At 42.9% G+C, this 11,923-nt stretch overlaps 1 protein-coding gene across 1 annotated transcript in view; it reads right to left on the bottom strand.

Moving 5' to 3' along the window:
• ABCG8 (ATP-binding cassette, sub-family G (WHITE), member 8) overlaps window positions 1–11,907 on the bottom strand; it is a gene marked incomplete at its 3' end in the record, with an annotated part of 13,109 nt that extends 1,202 nt beyond the window's left edge. The window contains exons 1-11 of the mRNA XM_010156679.1: window positions 11,836–11,907; window positions 10,376–10,474; window positions 9,448–9,604; window positions 7,307–7,545; window positions 6,760–6,892; window positions 4,796–5,065; window positions 2,935–3,100; window positions 2,753–2,845; window positions 1,926–2,125; window positions 1,732–1,808; window positions 1–102 (exon numbers count right to left, since the gene is read on the bottom strand). The exon at window positions 1–102 is cut by the window's left edge and continues 187 nt beyond it. Coding sequence (XP_010154981.1) covers window positions 1–102; window positions 1,732–1,808; window positions 1,926–2,125; window positions 2,753–2,845; window positions 2,935–3,100; window positions 4,796–5,065; window positions 6,760–6,892; window positions 7,307–7,545; window positions 9,448–9,604; window positions 10,376–10,474; window positions 11,836–11,907 — 1,608 coding nt within the window. The remainder of the gene's footprint in view (window positions 103–1,731; window positions 1,809–1,925; window positions 2,126–2,752; window positions 2,846–2,934; window positions 3,101–4,795; window positions 5,066–6,759; window positions 6,893–7,306; window positions 7,546–9,447; window positions 9,605–10,375; window positions 10,475–11,835) is intronic.
• Window positions 11,908–11,923: the final 16 nt, after the last annotated feature.

Raw genomic sequence — 11,923 nt, 5'->3', positions numbered from 1 at the left:
CAGCAGGAAGTGTCCTGGTTCGGGAACGAGATTTGCCAGCCAGTAGATGGGAACCCCATAAATTATAACAAAAGCACAGTGCTCTGGGAGCTCCCCCAAAATCTGTCCAGGAAGGGAAGGAGAAAAGAGAGAATGAGTAGAATGATTATTACAAAACCACCTGAGATGCACCTTGGCCAGACTCTTCAGTGGTGCCCCGCAACAAGACAGGGGCAGTGGGCACAAACTGGAATGCAGGAAGTTCTGTCTCAACGTGAGGAGAATCTTCTTTTCACTGGAATGGGCTGCCCAGAGAGATTGTGGAGCCTCCAAACCCGCCTGGATATGTTCCTGTCCAACCTCCTGTCCAGGCCTGCTCTGACAGGGGGTTGAACTAGATGATCTCCAAAGGTCCCTTCCAACCCCCACCCTTCTGCGATTAATGTACTTATGTACTTAATGTTTATAAAAACTACAGGAAATACTCCCTTAGCACGCAGTCCCTCCCTGTTGGGTGTTGTCAGTGACAAGCAAAGACAATACAAAACAGAAATTGAAATCCTCACTACTTTTTCCTCCAGTTGTGACAAATCCTATAACGAACTGTTAAATCGACAGGATTCGTGTTACAGATTAGATGTTTTGTTACAGTTTTGGCAGCTTCTAAGAATCGGAGACGCTTTCCCTGAGAACTGGCGCGATGGTAACAGTAATGCTGCTGCTGACTCATCACAACTCTGTTTTGTCCAGTTTTGGTTGAACCTAATGTGAGATTGAATTTGAGACAAAATTGGCTGTTGGTCACTTCCCCACTTTGTCCCAAAGGCAACCCAGTTAGTATCTAATTAACCCACTGCAAAACAAAAACGGGCTTCGGATTTTCTCAAATACTGAAAGATACGTATAGAGTACGATGATGATGATTTCCAAAGAGCGTTGCTACTATCCTCTAATACTAAGGTTGTAACAAATTACATCGTTTTCTCTATGAATAATGTGCAATCTCAGTGACACAATGCAAAGAATATTTTTCTCTGGCAACCAGTAATAAGCATTTAAAATCTTGTGCAGAAATGGAAACCTAAATTACAGATGGCATGGCAGGCAGAACTCATCTCACAGTGGCAACCTCGTGCAGAAGGGATTATTCTAAACCCTTGTGAAAAAGGGAATGTAATTTTTAAAAAGTTCTATTTCCAGCAACTCTGGCTCTTTATGCACTTAATACAATTGCTTGTCTCTGACCAGTACAGGCCAACTACTGGAAATGTCAGAGTCAGCATTCTGTCACTTCTGGTTGACCTTTGCTTTAACATTAATGAATATTTTGATTTATTTAATGAATTTTCTGAGGTTTGGGTTTTTTGTTGGGTTTTTTTTTTTTTCAGATCAAGACATGTAATCAAACTTTCAAAGATGCTTCAGCTAATAAAACATGCAGGTATGTAAAAATGTCTCAACTCCCAAATTTAAGTTTGAGAATTCTCAAATTTTGGCCAAAGAAGCCAGTGAAAGGCTACTCTCTGGCTTTTCTGGGGTGGGATCTCAGCCTTGACTTATGGCAACGGATCTCAAGTAATGTAAGGTTTAATCCATAATGCCAAGGAAGCGAGAACGACAGCCTTAGCTGGCAGACACAAAAGAACAAAGTCTGAGGTGAATGTGATCCTTCGTACAACACGGCTTTGGTTTGTTTGTGTTTTTTAATGTTAAAGCCAGCTGTATGTGTTTCCTGGCGAGAAAACCAATTACCTTAGCAAAGAAATATGGGCTAACAGAGTACATTCCATCTTCCAAGTCATGATAAAGCATAGCTCTTTCTGAATGACCTGCAGGGTAGAAACAAACCGGTTGGTTTCATCCTGGAGTTGCATTAATAAGTATAATGTTTTAGGAATGTTCTGATTTTGATTGCTTATAGCATTTACAAGAAAACTGACACTTACATTTGGCAATAACATCCAAAATCACTGTGAATGGGACTAGTGCACCGATCATGTACAACAGTGCTGTTGTGTCACGAATAGAGAGTCTGGTTTTCTCATGGCCGTAGTACAAAAATCCGATTAATAACGACATGAGAAGGGCCTCAAATCCATGGATTAATAACGTTGAAAGATCTCTGAAGTCGTTGGAGACTTGACGACTGGGAAAACAGCAACATGGACCGTAAGGCATTGTACTTACTCATGCCAGTTATTTTCCGATATATTGCCCAAACGCTCTGCCAACATCAGTTTGGGGAACTTGCTGCCTTTGAGTGGGATGAAGTTGGGCTGTTTGGATCTGTGAAGGATTTTACCTAATCTAAGCTATTGAGTGTCTGTAGGCACCTAGTATTTCAGGCCTGAAATGCTGAAAACTGGAAGGGAGGTGAGGGGACGGTTTGATTTCAGAGATGCAGAAGCCATTACTCCAGTTAGAGAAGTCTCTGTTAAAGACCTGTGGCGTACGCTAACAGCTGATGCCGGTAGAGACATTCTGCATGTATTAAACCAGTTAATCATGTTTCCTTTGAGTACACGTGCATGAAACCCAGTCACAACACCCATCTCTGCTGGCTATTTATCATCAAAGCTTCCTGGCTTCGGGTCTGAGGCAGAGGTGTCAGAATGGCAACCACACGGCTGCCTGGGCTTGCTAGTGCGAGCTCTGCGCTTGCAGGGGGCAGGCCTAGTGCAGAGCTCTGCGCTCAGTTCCCATTTTGTGCTTCTGACGCTTCAGAATACAAGAGGGTGGGATACAGAACTGCTTATGCTAGAGATAAGGTTACCTTAATAATATAGTGAACTGCTTTAAGACTCCCGGTAACTGATCGCTTGAATGGTGAGGCATGTTGATAGCAGTTTCTGAATTTAAATGGGATCTGCCCAAAAGAAAGGAGGAAAACAAACTGAGATTAGCCCAGGCTGTAGCTGTTATTCCGCATCTGCTGTATGACACTCTTTGCTTTACCTTTGCTTGCTGCACGTGGTTGCAGCGTTGTCCCCTTCAGTAACTTTCCATAAGAAATCATCAAAATCTTTGACTTTTTCTAGGAACAAGTTTGCAAGAGTATTTGCTCTTTTCCGGCTTTCCATCTCCTTTTCTGCGGTCTGTTTATCGATACTGGTCAAATCGACTGCAAGACATTTTTTGACACGAGTCCATATGCTACAGGTGCGGCAACTTTATGATGCATTCTGAATCAGAGATTTCATTGTGAACAGACAGTATGACCTGTGTGCATGCATTAGGCTACAACTGTTAAAACTTTATCAGTTATTTCAGCTAGTTAGAGAGGAACAGATTGATAATGTGTATTTTGTCTGGGAGATTTTTCCTATGTAGCCATTCAGTGAATCACTGAGAGATTACATAATTGCTTATTGTAATACGGTAAACGACAGTTTCACATTTTTCTAATTTTAACAGTGGCTTGAGAGGGATGCAGAGAATACAGTTTGGATTTCCTTCCTGGCATGTGGGCATTTCTGATCTGTTATGTGACTTTGACCTAAATCACATGGTTTTTCTCTATCTGCAAATTTATAGTTTTGTCTTTTGTAGCTTATGGAGGTGCCATAAACTGCCTGATACCGGGAAAGTCTAAGAATGTTACTATCCAAGGACAGTAATAGTGGCAGCAACAATAGGTGACTTAGCATTAGCTTTTTATTTACCAAATTATTATTATTTTTTTAATCTGAATTTATAGCGGTGTTTTCCAGTGCTGACCTTCTAAATGTGTGGCTACACTCTATGCTGTCGCTCCTTACATTGGGCTGATCATCCCTGTTCAGCCACTCTTCAGCCGGGAGTGCATCAGGAGTGAGCTGCAATCTGCCCTACCTCTTCCCTTCTGCCACCGTCTCCTGTTTCTCTGTCCGACGCACACCCAGCATTTGTGCCTTTCCGTCAGGTGCTCCTTCTTGCTCTGGCATCCTCTACCATCCTGTCCCCTTTCCCCCTTCCTGCTGCCTGCATTTCTCCTCTCTTCCTAGGGGTTCTAGCTCTGTGTGTACCGCTCAAGGCTGTGCTTGGTGGAGGCCTGCTCTGAACCGCAGTGGTGACAAAGGTCTTCTTGCAGGGCCTGATGCTAAGGTCAGCTTCTGTTTATCTCTGCACAGCTGATAGACGCTGACACTGCCCGCCCCATCGGCGCAGGCGGAGAGGTTACTCCAGAGCATTGCAGTTGGTGGCCGTACAAGGTTTCCTTGCCAACTCGAGGGCAAAGACCCAAGGGCTGAAACTAAGCCAACCTCTGTGCTTAAGAGACTGCTGCCATTAGATTAGCAGGCCCTTTGCATGTTGCACAGAAAAGCAATGGATTTGGAGCCATGCAGTTAAATTTCTTTGTGAAGAGGAATAAAAGGATTGCTGATCTGGGTTTAGTTTTTCTCCTGTCCAATATGCTCTGTTGGACAGCACTCCTCTTCCCCTTTTACTGTTCCAGGTGTGTATTATTCCTCACCCTGGGAAACTAGCTCCCCACATTTCTTGATGTGGAAGTCAGAGAACTGGCTACAGAAAGCAAGTGATCAGTTCATATCTTTCTCAGTGAGGGTAAGAGTTTTAACCACCTAAAACACAGGAATAAGTGTGGTAGAGTCGCTGCACCTGCCAGGGTTAGGAGGAGGATTATTTAAAATTGATTTTGTCCATAGTGACAAATAAGGATCTTATTAAAAACTGAATTTGCTGCAGTATTGATTTGAGTCAGTTATAAGGCATTTCTAAGACAGTTATGGTCAATAAAAACCAATGTTAGCTGATACACTTCTGAAAGCGAATGATTCCCAGTAACCTGTTTTTTATGGCAGTGCTTAATACTAACCATAGAAATCTGCAGGATTGCTGTACTTTGGGCAAGGGTAGCCGAGTTCTGTGAAATACTGGACCATGTCTCTAGCTGTTCCAGAATAGACAGTGACTCCAGAAGTCATCAGAAGAACTAAGTCAAACAGTTGGAAGATATCTGACCGAGGCTGATGAAGTGAAAGAAGAACTAATCTGTTTCCTCTGGCCAGTCTGGATAATGTTATCACAAGGTTATGTGCAGTAAAACTGTCCAGTCCAGATGTGGGTTCATCAAGTATGAGTATTCCTGCCAAAGACAATAAGTTTAGCTGTGGAAAGCAGCATGTTTGATTTAGAAAATATTTTCTAAGTGAAATGGTGCATGAAAGCTCACTGACACATTCCTCTTTTTTAAAGTCCGAAGTACATTGCCAGCATCACATAATATACAGCAGTGACAATTTCTTCCCCTATCTTACCGAGCATGGTGACCAAGAGTAATTATTTTAAATCTCAGCTTGCTCCCACTGGAAACAATTTTAAAATTATTATTATTTTAACTGGGATGCAGATTTAGGTTCCTGATTAAATTTACATTCCTCTCTGCAGTGTTTGCACATCGCCTGCACAAATATCAGGTGCCTGAATATTAGTTAATACGTACAGTAATATTAATCAATATGTATGAGTGTTGTATCCTGCCTACCGGAATATTTTAACCTACATGGTCGATATTTAAACCTCTTGTGTTACTCATGTAAATACTCACACAGTATTAATGTGGACAGCTCCTCCTCCCAACCTACGCTCTGTTTTGCACCTAGTGGCACATATCTGTGGAGAGGTGCATACGTTTGGCTATTTTTGTTTGTTTGTTCTGCAATAGGTTGTTGCAAACTTGCAAGTGTTTTGTTACTTTGCAGTGTTTGTGTTGTTACAGAACTTAATGGCCTCAGTCAGTATACGGAGATGTCTGTACACAGGCATGGTTTCTGTGCTGAGGGGTATGATGCACGTGTGAAATGTAAAGGCAGCTTTACTTATTTTTCTAGAACTCATTATTTTTTTACTTCACTACCAGCACATCTATTCCTGAGCATCACTTTTTACAAAAAAAACCTTCAGCTTGCCCCATAATTACAAAAATATAACCTTATACAAGCAAAAAAATTTCAGATCCGTTTTCTAATGAAAGAGCTGATGAGAAATCTCGCTCAGCAAGAGGCTCAGCCAAGTTTTTTTACTGCTGTTGGTATATGTAAGAGCAGATAGCTGATTCACTCCTGCAAAATCAACTGTGGATTTAGCCTCATGTTTTGCTTCTACTGAAAATGGAAATTTCTAGTTGACCCACAGCATGAGCCAGCCACGTCAGCGAGTTGCACAAAACCACGACGACTGACTCTGCAGCCAAGAAAATGACCTTCCCCGTTAACATTACACATGTAAATGGGCTGGGTTGGAGAGGAGTAAACAATCTTGGTGTTAGAATAGGCCAGCAGCCTTCCAAAGTAATCTGTGGCATGTGGTCAGATGAAAACCAAAGCTCGTACTGATTCGTACAAGCCAGAGCGCTGCTGTGAGGGTGACTGTCAGCACTTTGCATAGTGGCAGTTTCAGATACCAGTGGGTGCAGAGTCCTGAGGATCTCTGTCACTGCGGCTCCATCAGCAAAGGTGAGCGAGGCGAAAAGCTGCCTCCTGAACCATTCCGTTTACACAATTATTACTGCAATAATTACAGTATTATCTGTGATCAACACTGACTTCAACTTAAGCAAATGGACCGGCACCCAGTCACTGTGTTGAACTTTGCTACAGAGAGGTAACCTCGGGCCGAGGGTGGTGCAACACCCCTTCAGTGTCCCGAGTATGAACTCCTCGAGCTGCCCCACGGGCAGCTGTCTATGACTCTTGCCTGAAAGCTCCTGTCTTCTTTTACTGCCCCGTTTCCCCCAGTGCTCTGTGGTGGGCACGAGGAAGGCGTCAAGGTTTCGCTCACCTGGGTTCCAGAGCAGCTGCACACCGATGCTCACCCTCCGCCTCTCACCTCCCGAAACACCGCGGAGGTACTCGTTCCCCACCCTGGTGTTTGCACACTGACGCAAGCGTAGTTCTGCTATAACGTCTTCTACCTGGGGGGAAGTGAAAAGTAACAGAGATAAAGTGAGAGCTTACTGGCACATCCGCGCGTAGGTAAAGCTGAAAATACAATTAATGTGCTAAAATTCATCTGGATACTTCAGTGCTATCTGATCAAGAGACACTTGAAAACAAATCTTGATTTTAGAGATAACATTAACAAAAGCTTAGCGATTGGCAATTCAGTTCTTCTTTCAGCCTCTCTAATGCTTTCTCTAGATTGTAATTTTTTTATGAGCTTTGGAACAATTGCTGGTTTCTATCTTGAAAGATGAAAAAGTTTATAATTCATAAGCTACATAAAAAAAAAAGCCAGATTAGCTGTTCTCCAAACACACAGGATCTCATGGATAATTTCTGTCAGAGACATTTTTGACAACTTTATTTTTTTCCAGCAGCTTAATTACCCTTTTTTTCCTCTGTGAGTCTGAAAAAAACTTTGGAAGGCGCAGTTTGGCAACGAACAACAGCGTTTCTCTGACAGTCAGGTGGGGGAGCAGTCGGTCATCCTGCCGCACGTGTGCTATGCATTTCTTAACAAGCTGGGGAGTGCAGGGTTTGTTATTGATCGTGATCTGACCGGACTTGATTTTGCCTCCATGATCCCGGCAGGTTATCACGTCAAGCAAGGATGTCTTTCCACCAGCTAGAAAAATCAAAGTTGAAAATTAAATTAATTTCCAAGGGATCCTTTTGAAAAGTGATTGTCACAGACAGAGGATAGAAGTTTCCGTTTCTTAATGTCTTTTCCCCAACCCTTCCTGGAGCTTTTCCAAAGCCACAGAGACAGAATGGCCTCGAAAGAACATACCGACAAGCTCAGGTTCGGGTGGCCTCTCTCCTCTGGAAGGGAGTATTTCTCATTTCTCAGCAGAACTGGGTAGTTGGATGTTGGGGATAGCTCCATGAACTCAAGAAACATGATCTCTTAGTTCTCTCGTTCCTTTTGAAACACAGGTGCAAGGTGGTATCCTGCGCTGGCTGCAGGGCTAGCACCTACATACTCGGCAAGAGCTTGCTTTGTTTGGGAATTCAGAAGCGGCAGCTGGAACAGCTAAATGACCGAGGTGCCGAATGATTATATAGGTAACAAGAATCTTAATCACAATTGAAATAAACATTATTATGTCTTACATAAGACAAAAAGTCTTTTAAATAATTATGAAAAGCTGGCTCATACTCAGAGGTATGAAAAATAAAACAATAAAACAAAACCTGATTTGGAATTAAATAGCAAAGGAATTTTTCCCTTTTGCTGTATGATGCTGTATGTAAACACACAGAGCTTTCTTATTATGATTAGATGCCATTTATTTCTAGTCTCCCTGATGAAAGATTAACTTCACACTTGTTTCTTAATATATACGTTTTAAGAAAGAAACCCATCCATCTGTAAACCACGTGTTGCTCTGTTTAAGACTGACATATTGATTGCCATTGACAGTGTGAAACCCATCACCAACGTAATCCATTTTACTAAGGCATTTGATGAAACAGATGATAAACAGCTTTTAAAAATAGTTTGACTAGTTTGCTGAAAGGGGTTTGTGCTCAGCGTATGTTACCTTACAAAGGTGCTGTATCTATAACTCAGTACGTTATTTCATGACAAGCTTTTCTTTTTATTATCGGGAATCTCTAAGGTACAACTTCAATTACATTAAGGATAGTGCTAAGAAAAAAATTCCTGTGGCAATGGGGAAGAGGAATCTCTTTTGTAGAAATGAAGTTAAAACTTCTTTGGCAAATATGGCTTGCTTTCCCTTGAGACAGAGCGTCTTCACTGAACCACTCAGCTAACCTGATGATCTAAGAGTCTAGCAGAGACACAGCTCGGGGCTTTTTACCTCCAAAGTCTGGGTACTTTTTACTTCAGTTTAACAGGTCACATGTCTCCTCCTTATCCCCCTAGACCTGCTTAGACTCAACTAACCACATGAGGTAAAGGCTATCTTTCCCTTAGTCAACCTCGCCCTGGAGAAGATTAAAACAATCCCACCAAGAAATGAAAGAAAAAAAGAGAAAAAAAAAAAAAAGAGCAGAGACACATTTTAAAACCAAACAGAACAGGGGCCTGTTCTTTTCTGTCTTTTCTCCATAAATTTCTGTTAATTAGTCCAAATGCGGTATTTTATCCTGTTAGAACTGTTTCAATCTGAAAGGAATTCCTGCTTGTGGCTAAGCAAGTTGCCAATGATCTTTTTTACAGGGTCTGGCCTTATTTCTCTGCTGTGTTACGGAGTAAGGTCTGCGACTGGCCAGTTTGGAATCAGTCATGGGGCTGATCCATGGCCAGCAGAGCTGGGACTGCAGGCCACAGTCATAATGATACCCCACTGCACCTCGGGAAACAAATAGCAAATACACAGGTCATAGCAAAATTGGTTCTTTGTTTCCTCATAGGTTTTAAAGAACGAATTTAAGTGACACATTTCCAATAGCTGTTTCTCAGCTAGGTTTTGCCATTCAAAATACTGAGGAGTATTGCTTTTGGCTGCGTACGTTTCATCTGAGAGTTGGTCAAGTCACAACATTTGCTTGCTCTTACCAGTGCTTCCTATAATAGCTAGCATCTGACCACTCTGAACTTTTAAATTCAGATTCTGGATGACTGACACATGAGAACGGGGATCCGATTTCCAGGTCCATGGCATTTTCATCTGGGCGAGGTTTTCATACCAGGGGATCTGGGATGCCATGTTAACCTAACAAAGGAAGAAACGAGTCCCTTCAATTCAAGTAATAAACTATTTAGCAATAAATATTTTCAAAGCTGTGATGTTACAAGCAGGGAATATGTTAAAGTAATATTGTTAATCTTCAGAAATGCACGGAAGCAAGTTCTTCTACAGCTAAGTATGGTTTTCATGCTTTGTTTCTTACTCCTGTTAAACACTAAAGGTTAACTCCTGTTAAACTCCATCCTCTGTCACTTTGGTAATTTGTTGCTATTGTAATTTTTTTTTAATTTCATTTACTTTTCGTATACAATTTGAAATTACTCAAAACTGAAAATTGTGAAGTCTACTTCCTGTGCCATGGTGGCACAAAGGGAGGTGAAAAAATTCACTGGTTCCCTTAAATCCTCCATATGTTTCTTATCCTCTCCCTTGTCTCCTTCCACATGCTCATTTTTGACATCCCAAGCTGAACGGAAAGTCCCTCTGCACCAGCCCTCAGATGAATAATTTGTCTCGAGACTGAGAAAAACCAGAGCCTAAATCCAAACCTCTTTTCCTGTCTATCCCCTGGCTTTACTGGATGTGTTTACAATGGAGAGCTTAGCCTGGTGTCAATATTGCAGCCAGGAGCATGATTCTCCTTACAAAACCTCTGTGTGTTTGGCTGTGCCGTGGTCGTGTGAACTAGTGTCATGAACTTCAACTTTGTTCGCTTTTAAAATGGCTTGCATATAGAAAGAGGTATTGCTGAATATGCTCTCTGCTGAGGCGAAGTATGTAAAGTGCAACTTTTACCTGGTAGTTGAGTTCTTTGACCTCGAGAATGTTTGATTTCCCACTGTATGTGAAATACAGACTGTTATCGTCTTCAGAGCAAAAAATACTGTCCTGGGCCTTGGTCTGAAAAAGTTATTAATTACATAAGTTAATCACAATACCTAAAGGGCAGTTAAAATTTGAGTTCAAAAAAGGCAAAGCAGAAAGGGGACTGTATTTTACGGGATATAACAGTATTGTTGACATGTTACTGGATTGCGACAGCCTGAAGGGTGGAAAAGAGCCATCAGTTAACCCGTGCGAAGTGTACTTTGTTCTAGCGGCGTGTGTGAGGGCTGAACATGCTGTGCTGTGCTCTTCTATTCGCTTTCTATTTAAATGGGATCACTTTGAAAACAGAAATAAGTTGCATGCCGCCATAAAGAGACTGGACTCTGTTTTTGAGGAAAAAGTGTACTGCTTCTGCAGTGTTAGTCTACTGGATCAAAATGCTGCATATTGAAATTCCTAAGTTACGGCAGCTAAATATTAAGTTTCATAGAATCATGTTTGTTCCTTACTGAATTCCACGGGGACTTGTTAACTTGGAGGCTTTATGAACAAATCGGTGTGCAACCACCAGTACAGTCTCTTTTGCTCCGCTCCTGTCTTTTAAATTCACAGTTTGTCAACTGGAACTTGGTGTTCTGAGGTGCAAGTTGAAATACCAGAGTCTCTACGTAGCCTTTTTCATGTAGCTGCAATTAGGAAGCCTTTGCTGAGGTAGGTTTCTGGCTGTGGGTTTCATTCTGTGTGAGTGCCTGGAGTTTTTACTCCCGACAGCCATATCTATCCCCCAGCCTTGTGCCTTTCCTATGAGCCAGACTTTTCCCCGCCAAGGCAAACGTACCTGTTCCCTGTGTAGCAGACCCTGTCCACGCCTGTGGTATCTTTGGCAGATGGTGACCGCAGTCTCTGTGTGCACCTCCTACCCCTCACAGCCAACCAGGCTAATTAATTGTTTCAGTCTAGACACACAGTGCAAAGCAGCAGGACACCACGCAGCCTGAAAAGCCATGTTGAAACCCTCCAAGCTCTCCCCACTGCCAAAGCACTCCGTGCCCTTGCCTACGCTGAACTTAATTTTTAAAAAAACAAGCGGTCCTCAGCAAATGTGGGGAATCAGCTTCACAGCCTGAAGGCATGTTCTGGGAAAGCCAGTCCAGGGACTTTCTGCTCCATCCCTGTATTTGAAGATCCCCTCCCCCAGCCCCGTGGCATCTGAGCGTGGCTTGCCTGACACCGGCCTCCTCCCTGTGTACTCTTGTTGGGGGCGAGGACGCTTTCTGCTCTCTGTTTCAGAGCCGGAGGAGGTAAGGGCTCGCTGCCTGCCAAAGCCCAGTCGGCAGGCTGGCCACCGCCTCTCCCAGCTCCTGGGCAAGCACTGCAGCTGCGGGATGACTGAGCCCATCGCGTCCCTCCCCGCTCGTCTCACTCACCGGCAAGCCCTCACATGCTACCTGGCTCCAGCCAGCACCATCCAGAGAGACACTTTCCGTGGCTTCCTTCATGTTGGCCTTGGAATGT

Source organism: Eurypyga helias, unplaced genomic scaffold (genome assembly GCF_000690775.1).
Source record: "Eurypyga helias isolate BGI_N326 unplaced genomic scaffold, ASM69077v1 scaffold22838, whole genome shotgun sequence".
In the NCBI taxonomy this organism is placed as follows: domain Eukaryota; kingdom Metazoa; phylum Chordata; class Aves; order Eurypygiformes; family Eurypygidae; genus Eurypyga; species Eurypyga helias.
The sequence above is the reverse complement of the archived record's forward strand: the minus strand, read 5'-3'. Positions and strand labels throughout refer to the sequence as shown.